The 15,047-nt window shown below is 42.1% G+C and overlaps 1 protein-coding gene across 5 annotated transcripts in view; it reads right to left on the reverse strand.

Annotated features, from left to right (window-relative positions):
* Positions 1-317: 317 nt before the first annotated feature.
* Positions 318-15,047, reverse strand: part of FARP1 (FERM, ARH/RhoGEF and pleckstrin domain protein 1) — a 327,115-nt gene continuing 312,385 nt past the window's right edge. For all 5 annotated transcript variants that reach the window (XM_045009291.1, XM_045009283.1, XM_045009266.1 and 2 more), the window contains 6 exons: positions 14,919-15,001; positions 14,127-14,239; positions 13,379-13,542; positions 9,933-10,040; positions 4,151-4,302; positions 318-1,267 (listed from right to left, as the gene is read on the reverse strand). In XM_045009291.1, the coding sequence (XP_044865226.1) occupies positions 1,186-1,267; positions 4,151-4,302; positions 9,933-10,040; positions 13,379-13,542; positions 14,127-14,239; positions 14,919-15,001 (702 nt within the window). In that variant the 3' untranslated portion in view covers positions 318-1,185. The remainder of the gene's footprint in view (positions 1,268-4,150; positions 4,303-9,932; positions 10,041-13,378; positions 13,543-14,126; positions 14,240-14,918; positions 15,002-15,047) is intronic.

Genomic DNA, 15,047 nt, shown 5'->3' on the forward strand with positions numbered 1-15,047 from the left:
TTGAACTTATGTTTACAGTGATCAGTCTATATTATAGAGTGATTCCTGACAAATTCTGATTGGACTAATGGATGATCCAAAAATGTTGTTAGATAGATAATTATGGCAAATGGAGTAAATGTCTCAGCTGATGTGTATAGCTTTCACCCTCTATATATAACAAAGTCACAATCTGTTGAGATAGTAGTAGTACCGCTCTAGAGGGACTAGAGTTTTAAAAAAGTTTGTAGACCACTACAACTCCTCCGTGAAAAATGAAACAATTGCACTCAGATGCAGGCATCATGAAAGCTTGGGAAAGTAGTACCATCAGTTTATAGTGTTTGAGTCCACTTTAATTACCAAAAACACTCTTCAGTTTACTCAGTCACAAATAGCTGTGGTTCTTGCAGCATACAGGTTTTGTCAAGTTTGTAAAACAAACAGCAAAACACCACAGCAGCCTTTAATTTCTCCTTGTACACACCATTCACAGTACATTAATAGCCCAAATAATATTGCACCGATCATTTTTAAAACTAGTCATCTTGCAAGTAGTATTCCCTGTTCAAAACTAACAGACACACAATTTTGGTCAACTTGCACCCAGAAAAAGGCAAGATAAATTTATACTACAGGTATATGTAACCCCAAAATAAAATGAGATTGGTGAGCTGTAAACTGTTTAAGATAGAAAATTAGTAATTCCTTGAATAGTATGTAGAAAGATTGAAAAATTAAATCTGAAAATTACCTCACTGCTGTTAGACTGCTTACTGTGTATACTGTGAAAATCCAGCAGTCTACAGATAGTCATGTTAAAAAAAGTTTATGAAAAGAGAGGAAATAGCATTTGCCTCACTAGAGATTGTGAAGTTACAAATTAGTTTGTATTATTTTTCAGGTGCAATCTTTGAGGCAAGGAAATGTCTTTTGGCATTTGGCACTCGAATAAGGACAATATTTTAATACTGGCACAAGCTAAAAAACAGCACACAGAATGACAAAAAATACAGGACATGAAACTAGTTGGAAGGTGTGAAAGACTTAAGGTTAAACAGCTTTGCTGATGCAATGAAAGTTGCTGCAAAACCATTTGTGGTATTTTTAAACAGTTGTACTAAATTTTAAGGAAGAAAATATATTCAAATGTCCTCTAGAAAAGCAGCAACTGCTAGAACGGTCAGCTTGGTGCGTGTTTAGCCATCAATACACATGAGACTCTTTATGACTTAGAACACGGGTGCGTGAGGCAGAGCTAGTGGCACTTCGGATCACTTCCATCCATCTGTGGGGGAAAGACAAAATTAGGTAAATAGCCAAGGAAGGGTTTCTGAAAACATACGCTGTTAAACTACACTATATTGTCCATTCTTATTTGCAGGATGTTCTTCCCAATTTACAGTAGTGAACTGGTTTTAACACATGCTCTCCTTCTGACAGGTATCTTGTGAGTCCCATCACCAATTGAGCCAGGTTAATTTGAAGCAGTATTATAGAGAAAAAGTACTTGCTATAGAAAAAAAAACAATGTTTGGTTGGTAAATTCTCAGGTATTAGAACAATTTAAGGGATTTTTTTTTAACACCATGACATATTCAGCCCACTAGACACAAAAAATTCATATTAACAATATAATGCTTTAAATGAGGCACTTCCAAACTTTGCTGGTTCACATATCATCTTCTTACACACATCATCTTTGCTTTAGCCAAATTAAGTTTATTCTTGGTGAAAGCAAATTCAATGGAGAGTTGAGGTTAGTACCAGTTTTCTGGCCTATTTACACCCTGTCTCTCATTTGGAATTGTGGCGTGTGCAAAACTGTGTAGCGTATAGCACAAGGGCAGGCAAACTTTTTGGCCTGAGGGCCACATCAGGTTTCTGAAATTGTATGGAGGGCTGGTTAGGGGAGGCTGTGCCTCCCCAAACAGCCTGATATGCCCTAGCCCCCACCCCCATCTGACCTCCCAGGACTGCTGCCCCATCCAACACCTCCTCTCATTCCTGACTGCCTCCAGAACAACTGGCCCCTGCCCCCCAAGGACCTCTACCCCCATTCCCCACCCTCTGACTGCCCCGACCCCTATTCACACCCCTTCCCACGCTGCCCAGCTGGAGCCAGTCACGCCACCACACAGCACTGAGCACCAGCAAGAGTGCGGAGCCCTACTGCCCAGAGCATGGCTGAGGTTGTGGGGGAGGGGCCAGGGGCAAGCCTCTCAGGACAGGAGCTCAGGGGCAGGGCAGGAGCGTTTGCTCACCTCTGGTATAGCAAGTGAAGCAACTAATATTATTATTTGCATTATCATAGCACCTAGGAGCCCCAGCCATGGACCAGAACCCCACTGTACAAACAAGATTATCCTTGCCCCAAAGCATTTATAAAACAAGAGATACATCTGGGGTGAAGGCAGCTTAGCTAGCATTCAGTAGCTGTGCAATATACATGTAACTAGGTGGATGGCTATTTTATACTCCATAAATAAAATGCACATTACCCTGCATGTGTTGGTGCTGCACATTTAGCCAGATAGTTCATTTACATACCAGAAATAAAAGTAAAGTTAGTTTTTAACTGGAAGTTTGGTGAACAGAGCTTTTGCTCAAAACATGTCTGGCAGCTCAGAAAACTAGCTCCCATTTGCTGCCTCCTGGTACCCTACTTTGCTACAGCATCTTCAATTTGATAAAGTAGTGTAATATTCTAACCATAATGAAGGCGGTGGCTGTATTGAGTCTTGCAACAGTTCACTTTGCTTGCATTTGACCTAACATCATTGGAATGACCTAGCACAGGCCTTCACAACATGCGGCCCGCTTGGGGGGTGGGGGGTGAGTAGGCAAGCAGCAGGTGAGGGAGGGGGGGCTGAGGAGGCAAGCAGGCAGGCAGTGGTTGGGGGGCAGGTAAGCCGGCAGCTGGCCCCAGCTCACCTCTGCTCTGCCTCCTCCCCTAAATTCCCTTCCCCCACCCCCTACTTCCTGCGAATCAGCTGTTTGTGCAGGAAGCCTGGGAGGGAAGAGAAGCGGTGCAGCAGCTTTGTGCTCAGGCCCAGCAAGGCAGAGACAGAGCTGTGGCGGGGGGCCGCCCACACCACAGCAGGTGAGGGGGGTGGGAGGGGGAGAGAGAGAGAGAGTGTGTGAGAGAGAGAACAGGGGAACCGCTGCCTGCCCCAGCTCACCTACCTCCCCCGGGCCTGAGCGCAAAGCTGCCCCTTGCTTCCCACGCCAACAGCTGATTCATGGGAAGTGGGGGGGCTGTGAGCTCAGCCTGATCTGGTGCTCCAGGCAGTGTGGGGGTGGTGGTGGTGGGGGGTGGATAGGGGTCGGGGAGGTCAGAGGGTGGGGAACAGGGGGGGGTTGAATGGGGGCAAGGGTCCCAGGGGGGCCGTCAGGAAGGAGGGGGAGGGTGGTGGGGAGCAGTCAGGGGCAGGGGTTCCAGGACCCCCTTGTGAGGTGAAGAGGGAACTGGTTGTTTAGATTTTGGCAGCTCATCACTGGCCAGGGTGGTGGGAGGCTGAGGTGGTGACTGGGCGGGGAGTGACTATGTGAGCTGGGGAGGGGGGGGCTGAGAAGGCGAGGGGGGGCAGGTGAGCCAGCGGAGTGGGGGGCTGAGGACGCGGGGATGGGCAGGGAGGCAGGGGAGGCGGGTGGGGGGGCAGGTGAGCCATGGGGGGTTGGGGGCTGAGGAGGCAGGCAGTGGCAGAGGGAGGGCTGAGGAGGGGAGCGGGGGGCTGAGGAGACGAGCTACGAGTCGGTGGCTGACCTGTTCTACTGATCTGGTCTGGCTCCCAGCCCCTCTCCAAGGGTTGCAGCTGCCTGGAGGTGCCTGCCTTCCACGCCTTCCTCAGTCACACCTCATTCATTCAACAGGGCAGTTGATTACAAAGTTGGGGGGAAGATCTTATTCTAGCAAAAATACATTTTTCTTTTACCTTAATTATACTACCTTAGGGGCTTGCTATAACATATTACCAAGGTTCAATACCGCTGTTTTGGCGGGGCAGTGCTAGGGAAGGAGGGTTTGTTTCCGTGGGGTAGGTAGCGTTGGGGGGGGGGGCGGTGTTCGGCCCTCAGCTGTTTTCTTTGGAGTAATATGGCCCTTGCCACTTTACGAGTTGTGCAGGCTTGACCTAGCACAAAGTCACCACTTCGCAGAAAACTGACATACCTTTCAAATGTGTATTCACTTTCAGCCCTGAAGTAGTATACATGGGATTTGAAATGTAACTTGAAAACATAATCTTTGTGAATGTTCTCAGATTCAGAAGGAATGGTAAGTGAATACCCCAGGAGAGGAAGGCTGGCTAAAGGATGATTGTCCTAGAAACAAAAGATGAAAAATGCTGTGACATCAAGTGCACTCTGGGTCACAAAACTTCAACTATAGAAACAAAAAAAAAAATTGCCCACACTTACATGGAAAAATATTTGTTTTATCAACACGTCATGTTGCACTGATGTGGCTTTACTTCATGAGAACAAATCTATACTGTGTAATGTCAAAATTAACATTCACTCACTTGCTTACAGTACTAAACCTAATCCCCCATTCTTGCTACATGCAACCTATCTTAAATAAGAGGGCCTTATGCATTTTGTAAAGCTATGATGTTTATTTTTCTGCAAAAGGTTTATTATGCTCAAATAGCCTCATCCCAACAAAGGGTGTTTAGCAGCAATAGAGTGCAGTAGCTGTTTCTAAAGAGAACTCAGCTTTTAAGTGATGCAAGGAAACTTGATGCTACTTTCTAGATGTAAAAATCCTATTGAACTGTCACCTGCAAAGGTAACTACAGGATGTAACAAGCATTTCTTCTTTGAGTATTTGGCTACATGGAGTCCTCTCTAGGAGCTTATGCACTAGATAACAGTCCTTTGGCTGTCAGGGCCATACGTGTGCCCTGCATGTCCTTGAGTCCCTCAAGGGGGAGGGATAGCTCAGTGGTTTGAGCATCGGCCTGCTAAACCCAGGGTTGTGAGTTCAATTCTTGAGGGGGCCATTTAGGGAACAGGGGTAAAAATCTGTCTGGGGATTGGTCCTGCTTTGAGCAGGGGGTTGGACTAGATGACCTTCTGTGAGGTCCCTTCTAACCCTAATCTTCTATGATTCTATGAACCAAGGGCATAAAGGGTAGAACATCCCTAAACACCTCATGTCCAAATGGAATGTCTCACTCCTTTGCTACCCTGTGGCTACAGCAATTTCTTATTGTTCCTGGTCTAGTTTAAGCTTTTTTCTTTATGCTAAAAAACTATTAAGTGCTTTAGGAAATTTACCTTGGTTCTGAGTCACTGCTCCAGTGGCCAAGTCTCCAGGCTCTAAAACCTGTCAGAACAGGTGTTTATAACTGCCTACCTTGCAGAGGCACGTGTCTCAAAAGCCTCTTTTGACACACACCCAAAACGTGAGGGGCTTGTTTAAATTTTCTTTTGCTAGCGGATGTGATGAAGAGGGGATGTTAGGTTCTGAGACCTTGTCAGAAAGAAGCTCCTACCAACTTCAGAGCTATATTCAATTAGTGCTTCAACTGCCTGTGAGGTTAACCTGAAGAGACTCAGGAGCTGGGAGTAAAGAAGACCTGGCTCCTCAATGGCTGCTGCTGCTTTAGTACTGAATGCCTCAGGTCAGTCACTGGTTCCTAGTGCCCATAGTAGAAAAGGAGCATTGCTCCTGGCACTCAATCATCCTCCTTGCTATAGGTTAGAAAGTGAAAATATACCAGTCAACTACCATAGGACTGGCCTCTGGCACTATTCCCCTTTAGCTACAGTTGTCGTCTCCCTACTGTTCTCTTCCATATCATTGAGTTCAGTTGCTCCAGTTCCCCACCTTGACAAGAGACGTACACCAGCCCCTATTTCTATTCTGGTACTAAAGCCACTACTGTTTCAAGCAAGGGTACTGTCAACCTTAGCACTGACTACTTTTTCTGCATCTGGAGAGCTGATGGTTATGCTGGAACTTGAATCTCCCCTACTTGATATTTCTGTCTTGTCAGTGACTTATCAGTCTCTCTGGAGCCCTGGGTATTGATAAAGCATGGTTACTTCCACTACACTAACTGATTCTTCTTGTGCTGTTCACACAGCTGCTACACTTGGTGCACACGTGCGCAAGATTAAATAGTGTCAATTGGGGACATGCCTGTGCCCTGGGAGCCATCACAACCCCTGTAACTGAGCATTTAAGGGGCAGGATGGTCTCAACTATCTCTCAATTCCTTTAGTAGTAAAAATCCAACGTTTCAGGATGGCGAGTAGCAGAGCCAGAGAGCAGGTCACGAACTCTGTGTATACAACATCTTGAAAAACTAGAATTTGAGTGGTTGTCCACACTGATTCCACTTTTGGTGACTAGCAAGCAGTATCCTTGCTTGGAGGTAAGAAAGAGGAGTCTTACTGAAATATTGACTTGAGTTCCACTCTGCCAAAGCTTGCATTTGATTGGCCCCTCTAAATTCAGTCTACACATTAATCAAAGGTGTTCATATAACCCAGCCACTGTCCAACATTAAACAGTGTTAAACAAGGTCCAGGGTTTGATATCCTGCTTAGTACCATAGCAAATACACCATTAAAATATCTTTTAGCTGTTTGTTTCTTCTTTTCTGTATCTTTAACCGATAAAACATTTGAAATGTAAAGCATTAAATAAGGCTTTCATTTTAACAAAAATCCCTTATTCGCTTTTGCTGGAGGGAGTTTTTGAAGGAAAATCTCCCTTCATTGAAAGTCTCCCACATGCTATCAAAGATGTCCTTTTGAGTAAAAGAAGAAGAAAGCTGAAATGAGTTGTTGCTGCTGCTGAGTCCAATTCTGTTTCATCCTAGATGGTGATTGAGATACAGCTGGAACTGGTGAGGTCATCTGGATCCCTTTCCCTGGCCTGGTCTGGACATGTCTCAGGATCAGCATGAGACAAGCGTGAGGGCCCAAGAGGTGGCAGGGGTGGCAGCCATGATGGTGAAGCTTGCTTCAGTAGCCTCCATCTGTTCTTTCTGCCCTTCTCCCCACAAAGTCTCTTTCTTTAAGATGCCAAAAGGGGTATGATGAATGGAAAAGCCCATCCCCTCATTATTTTGTCCACCAATTAAATCCATTTCTATAAGGCCAGACTTGATGTAGGTTACTTTGTTTCCACATTTTCTTGTTTACCAAGTATGATCTCACCCCAGTCCTTGACATTTCAATAGGCCACTTCTGTTTGGACTAATTGAGTCTCTCTGAGTCCCTTGCACCTGTTTATAACATTCTTTACTGAAAATAGCTTGACCTACTTTCCATGATAAATTCCTAAGCAGGACCTGTGTAAGTCCTGGAGACTAAATAAAGTAGAGGTTTGAGTGAAAGAACTTTTGTTTGCCTGCTTGCATGACCTATCGGCCACATGGCTGTGTCCCAATTGATTTATTTCCTGCCACTGCCTCACAAAGAGTAAAGTTACCAAGAGTTTTGGGTTCAGTAAAACCCTGGGTAACATCCTTGCCTGTCAAGGTAATGTATTTGCATAGTATTGTCCGTAAGCACTTACATGGCAAGACCCCAAAAGAGATGTAAGAATGCTCTGCACGCCAAATATCTTGGATTTCCAGCACATTGATATAAAGGGGTAACAAGAGGTGACCACTTTCCACAGTTCTCCAGTAGGTCCTGGTTTGCTCCCCACCCCTGCATGGAAGCATCCATGATCAGAATCTTCAAAGGAAGAGATGCAGACAATGGAACGCCTGTGCATATTTAATCCAGTTGTGTTTGCCAATCTAATGAAGGCATGATCTCCTTTTGGATGATGCTGTTTGTTTATGCTGTCTCTGTTGTGTGTTGATACACAGATCTAAAGTTTATACCCATTTGTTCTTGCATCAACATTGTCCTTAGGATGTCCTGGAACAGTCAATAATCATCCAGTGGTGATAGTGTGACCATCTCAGCCAGTGAGGATGATAAACCCAGCAAAGCGTTCCCACTGATCTCAGATTCATCCAAGGACAACAAGGCCTTTGTATCAATGGATGGCACTGTTGATACCAGTGGTGGATGGTATCAGAACCTCTCTTGCTAGGACCACATCGATTCCAGGCCTGCATAGGACCTTAATTTCTGACCCCTGTAGCTAGTGGGAGAAAAGGGCTTCTGTTATTGGCTGTTCTAATCTAGGGCAGACTTGGAGGGGATGTGAGCTTTCCTCAGGCAATACACAAGTGTCAAGGCCATCACTGAGCAGGAAAGTCGAAGGGCAGACCATGCAGAGATCTTGAATCCTGGAGGGGGCTACTGCCTCAGACCAATAAAAACTAACCCTAACCTTAAAATTATTCAAACTGTTATCAGAACAGGAGAACTATTTATACTAATAAAACAAAAAATGCTAGCTAAAGAAGCAGACACTAGAGATTTTCCATCTCAGACAACAAGTGGTAGAAAGTAACTGTAGAGGCAGTTAGTCTGCTCTGCCCTTATGCCCTTGGTTCAGAGCACAAGGAGGTGCAGGGTATAGGCACAGACCAAATGACATGTTAATGAAAAGTCTTCTGGTCTCAGGTGCACACCCCTCACATGTGCACCTCAAGTGGAATACACATAGGAGCCATCACTCAGATAAGGATGATAGTTACTTTTTGTTCTCACCTGACATTTCTGCCTAAAGCAGTCATGGGATTCCAAATAAAAATAATTTTATATTCACTTAACCAGTGTTCTTTCCAAGACCCCATTCTTCTTCTGCAAAAGTTAAACTCCACACTTTGGCTGTGTTAAGGGCGATCTCATATTACTTCAATAGGACAAAAAACCTACTTCACATCACCAAGGCTACTTGTATCTTTTGGTAACAGATCCAGAGGACAGGCTGTTTCAACACAAAGACTCTCAAAATAGGTGTTGGACTGCATTAGAATTTATTATGAACTGAGTAAGTTAACTCCACCTTCTCAAATCAAGGCATACTCCACTAGAGCCCAGGTAACCTCCTAGACTTTTTTAAGAGGCATCCCTATACCTGAGATCTGGTAGAGTGGGTAGCTGGAGCGCCATACATACTTTACAAGCCATTATTCTTTAGAGTCGGCCTCTATATCAGATGCAGGCCAGTCTTACAGTCCTTATTTAAATAGGACTCTGGTACCCATCACCTTGCAGAGCCCACTGCTTGCTGTTCACCTAGTATGGGATCTGCGTGGACAAATACTCAAGGAAAGTGGTTACTTTCCTTATAGTAACTGTGGTACTTCAAGATGTTTTGACTACTGGGATCCCACAACCTGTCCTCCTCTCCCACTAAAGTGGAGTCCTCTACCGTTGGGGATTTTGTACTGGTGAAGGAACTGAATGGCAGTTGCGGCTGCTTTGCCCCTTTATACTTTCAGATGAGGAGAATGAAGACATGCAGGGTGATCGGGCAACCTTAACAGACACTGCTGGCCAAAAGTCACCTTTTGTGCACCTGGGGCATGTGCATACCTAGAGTGGGATCCATGTAAACAAACATCTTGAAGATCCAGTTAGTGTAAGGTAAGTAATAGTTTTATTTCATGATTAGTTTCTGTTCTCTTCCTTAGATGCCTATGTCTAACCCCCTTACCTTAGTTAATTGGCATTCATTGCTATGTACAACTTAGATTTTAAGCTTCTTGGGATTGGGACCTGTAACTTTTTAACTTGCCTATAAATCTCAAGGGCATATACCTATGGAACTGTATCAATGTGTGTTCACAGAAGTGTCATGAGAAGGCCACACACTAAACCATGAGTAGTAATATCTAACATCATTTGGGAGAGTACCATAAACTATATACTAATAATAGTTATGCTACCAGCCCTGCCTATAATGCTCCTGACCAATGTCAGTTTTTTCCTCCCTGTTGCCGCATAACAGAATTTTTGCTGAATTCTTATCTTGGTGTTTATACTCTAAAACACATAAGCCTTTCAGACCTGTGTAGTTTGTTTACCTGGTGCGATTTGTAGAAGAACATACAGAAGTTGGTGAATACCACCCAGAGCTTCTGCCACCCATTGCTGTTCTTGAATTTTCTTAACAGGTTTCCAGAGAGCTGATTCTGAAATGGATGAAAGTAGTAAAATAGACATGCACAACCAAATCATAAACAATGATGGAAAGTAGCCAAACCTCATGTAAAGAATGTTTACTTTTCTATTTAAATTAATATACTATTCCTACTGGTCATTAAACTTGGTATTAAACTTTCAGAATCAGAAATCCCTCTAATTCTTTAAATGAGGCTTGTCTATAATTTTTTTTTTTATATAAGAAAAATGATCTGCTGTTACCTTGTTAGATGCAGAAACCCTTTTGTTGGATGGGATAGCTTAATCTGATACATTTCAATTAAGTTTTTAATTACTTATAAACTAGTGCACTAGTTAGTATTCTTTTAGAGGCCAATTAGAGGCGGGCAGTTTTCTTCACTAATGCATTAAGCCCCCCGTGTACAGTTATTAATAGCTATTTACATTTTTCTTTAACTAAACAGAATCTATGAAATATAACCAAAACCAATTAAATTTTAAATAATGTTTTACCTCTTTTGCACAGGTCTTAAACTACTATAACTTTCAAAAAAAATTCTTGGCCTTTATCAGTTTGTTTTTAGGAGCCTAATGTACCACCTCTCATCCAGCCTGCATGTCACATTCTTTCCCTGGGCCCTACATGGTGCTAGAAGCAATTGGATTTTTAATAATGAGAAATTCAACAGATTTCCTTTGTCTTCTTTTTAATGTCATCCTATGTCCTTTGCTTAGGTGACTCAGCCTCCCCTAGTCCTCCTCCACTTCACAGTGCCTGAATGGAGGCTCTTTCAGATACTGCTTCCCTTTTATAATTAACAAGAGACAGTGTTTCTACTGTCATGTTTTTCTTTCTATCTTTTGTCCTATTATTTCTGCCCATCCATTCCCCACAGATACATGTACAATCAATGCTCTCTTCCACAGCTCTGTGGCTCCTACAGTATTTCTGCATACTGTACTGCTACCTGCTCTTTTTAAACCTAGAACAAAGCTGCTACGGCACCCAAGAAGGATTCAGCACCCTGGAAACTGATTGTGCAATACCCTTACAGTGCAGATGTGGTACTAGTGTACCAGCTGAGCAATTCTCTGCCTGTAAAATAAGCTTCAAACTAACATTCAACAACACTGTGTCCGTAGTTGTACAGCTGTATAATGTTAAATATTGCACAGTCCTCAATACATAATACTGTCAATTAACCCCTGAATTTGGAGCAATGACTATTTAATTCTACTAGCCCTGGTTAACTGCTACTAGCCGAAAAAAAACAACCAGCGGGTAAAACACATTTTACCAAGAATGATGTTAAAGTATTCTTGACATTCCCCCACCCCCTTTCCTGCACTGGGTTTACATTTAATGTATTTTTAAAATCTTGTTTTAAACCATCCTAGCCTCTCTCTTCAGTTTTAAAATTGGATTGTGTTCAAAATTGTGTTTGACCTAAATTACACACAATTGTATTCCTTATTTTTTTTTGTTACCTCATTACTCTGGAGGATATCATAAAAGGACAGGCTTTGCATTCGGTACCAGCAGACATATGAAATGGAAACAGGCCGCTGATCACTGATCAGTCCAGCAGGTAGGGAAGAACAGTCACTGACAGTTAGAGGATCTTCTACCACAAGAAAGACAGAAAGGAGGGAGAAACACAGAAAGAGAATAAACGATAATGCTTAAGTGAAAGCCATCCACAGAGTGATGTGCCAAGGATGGGAACAGCTGTGCAACTGAAGATGTATGTATACACGATGACATGTGCCTCTAGATTGTTTAGTCTCCACTGTTTGCTAGTAACATTTTAAGCATGGGAAGGAAAAAGTAGTGCAGTGGAGAGTTAGCCCTCAAAACATAACTAAATATTTTATCATTAAAATTGTTAAGAAAATTAAATCAAATTTTATTAAATTGGCTTTGAGAAATGGCTTTTATACACTAAGGTGATATTAACAAATGCATGGAAGTGTTAACATCAGGTGTCTTGGCTTGCCCCACACTCAGCTACATGCTATGTACTGCCTAGTATATCATCTACTTAGTACATACTATACTGATGTCCTAGGAAAACAAGCCTAGGGGGCAGAATCAAGCTCTTGTGAATTCAATTTTATTTTTTTGGTGGGTAGATGGGTTAATTACCTACCTGGGAGGTTTTCTAGTACAAGGGCAATAGTATCAAGTCAAATTTCTGGCATTTCAGCCTGTTTCAAAATAGAGCTAGAAATGAATATTGTGAACATTAGCCTAATTTATTTTTTTGAAAGTTTTTACATTAGCTGTAACTCTATTCTTGTAAATTGAAGAGTATTGCTTAAGAAGACACTGCAGATAAAGCGTATGCATAGTCCCTGGCCCATAGATCATCATAGGTAGAGCAACCTAGAGGCATTTTCCAATGAAATGGGTGTCCTAGCATTGCCTTAAAGAAGCTAAACCAATTTACAATCTACTTAAGTTTTCCCTAACTCTTTTCTCTGAGCATGAACATAATTTCCAAGAGGTCTGTAGGTAGATAATAGCATTCAGTACTCCCTCTGGTCTTTACTTTCCTAGCTAGCTTACATTCTCTGCTCTGTTTTGGAGTGAGTTACAAGGGAACACCTAAGCAAAACCCATAAGCAAAATTTCTTACATCCTTTTTCAATTACTCATGAACTTCTTAAAATACATTTAAAACTCGAAAAAGGACTTGTTTATATTTCAGCCATTCTACAAAAGTAATTAAGTGTAATATTTCTAAGACCTGAGGCCTTTCTAGTTAGTATTCCTCTATGACTCCTAACATTTTGTATGAAATTGGTTTAGCTGTGATCAAAATAAAAATCACATTGTTTTTTCTGTAATGTGGAAAGTGCAAATAAAAAAGAAGGCAGAGAAAAATAAGCCGTGAGCACATTAAGGTCCTAGAGAAAGATGGCTAAAGTAAAGAAAGTTAGTAAGTATAGAAAACCAAGAAACAAGGCTGCAGAGGCCAGAGACAATGTCCTTTCAGCACTACTAAGTCATCAATAGGTATTAGCAAACAAAAATATTCAAAGGGAGTTTTCTTTGGTGTGATCTGAAAGTTTAGACTTTCAACATCAAGTTAGCATTTAAAAATGCAGGTTATTTTTGTGAAAGTAGAATCAAATTGATTTTAAAAGATTGCTAAATAAATCATCCAAGTTTACATTTTGGCCAAACTATTGTTGTTATCTGACTGAGAGAAGGGGATCACTGGTGCAGTTGTGTTGAAACTCCAAAAAGCAAATAAAGGGGTGTTGAATTTAATGAGTGGCGGCCAATGTCTAGAGTAAAAAGAAATAGTCACTGAAGAGACATTCTCTGGAGCTGCAGTTCAGATTGTTCTGAGGCAGATACCTCCACAGCAATACTAAAGTCGATCATTGAAACGCTGGTATTTCTGTGCCAGCAGACGTGCACCGTAGTGTTGCCACGGTGTGGGGACTGACGTTCAAGTGAGGTGCGGGATGCACTGAGATCGTCCTCTGATTCCTGGTCTACAGTAGTTTCATCAGGAGACTCTATGAAATTCAGGAAAAAGCATCTTTCTTGCAACATACGTGATTGGAAAAATTATTAAACATGAAGGTCCAATGCGGCTAAGAGGTTTATATTTTTACAATTCTCTGAACAGATTTTAGTCAACAGTCTTCTATAAATAACAGGCTTTAAAAGGGCAATTTTGTTTAAAAGGCTAACACATCCAACACTCTCTAAGGTATTTTACTTGGTCTCTAATTCTGTTTGTATTAAATGTTGTGAAACAGAACTTCCCTAAGACCGGCACTGCTGTATAATATGTCCTGACGTCATGATGGTCAAGAACAGTTTTACAGTCACTTATCTTATTTCAGTTAAGTTTCACTGCTATACATTTGAATTAAAACAAAAGGAACTGAAATAGTGGTAACTTCAATAAAAAGCATTAAACTGGAACTTGAACCTAATTCTAAGGTAGTAGCCTGACTGCACCCTCAGCCAGCAGATTTCATAACGCTGAGGTAATGTGATACAGCAGCACTGTATTTCAAAGGTCGTTTTCTTTTCATTATCTCTGAATTTTAGTGACTATTGGGTACAAAGCTCCTCTTCACACACTACTTACTATTGTCAGGTGGACTACTAGCCAGTAATTCAGGGGTGGGACCACTGCTTTTCTCTGCCAGATCTATCGCCATCTGTATGTCCTCAGTCCACTTGTCCATTTCAGCACGGGTACTAAGAACAGAGATCCAGGTTTCATTCGCTTTAAGCCAGGCTGAGAGGCACTTTAAAAGCTAATCACAATTTGAGTTTGGTACCCAATCTACTTTCTCATGCTTACAGTTGTCTGACTAGGCTGTTTCTTCTGATTCTAAGAAGTTTGGATTGGATAAAACAATCAGAGTTGCTACATAATAGTCTAATTCAGGGGTCAGCAACCTTTCAGAAGTGGTGTGCCGAGTCTTCATTTATTCACTCTAATTTAAGGTATCGCATGCCAGCAATACATTTTAATTTTTTTAGAAGGTCTCTTTCTCTAGATCTATAATATATAACTAAACTATTGTTGTGTGAAAAGTAAATAAGGCTTTAAAAATGTTTAAGAAGCTTCATTTAAAATTAAATTAAAACACAGAGCCCCCCGGACCGGTGGCCAGGACCCGGGCAGTGTGAGTGCCACTGAAAATCAGCTCGCGTGCCGCCTTTGGCACACATGCCATAGGTTGCCTACCCCTGGTCTAATTTATGATTCTGTTTTACTCAGATTTTTAGCAAGCCTCTTACTCATGCAGCAGAAAGCACTTTTGTGCAGAATGATTTTAAGAGCAAATTAAAATAAAATTCTATCCATCTTCTCTGTGCTTCCTGCACAACTGTGTGAAAGGCTTGTGGACATGCATTTCCAATGAATTACCTTGCAGCAACAATGATGGACTGATGTTGACCTCGTAGTGTAAGACAGTGAGGAACCCCCCATTCCTCTTCACTTTCCTCTATCTAGGAGACAAAGGTTCATACATTGTAAGATTGCATTAGCCACAGA

Source organism: Mauremys mutica, chromosome 1 (genome assembly GCF_020497125.1).
Source record: "Mauremys mutica isolate MM-2020 ecotype Southern chromosome 1, ASM2049712v1, whole genome shotgun sequence".
Lineage (NCBI taxonomy): Eukaryota > Metazoa > Chordata > Testudines > Geoemydidae > Mauremys > Mauremys mutica.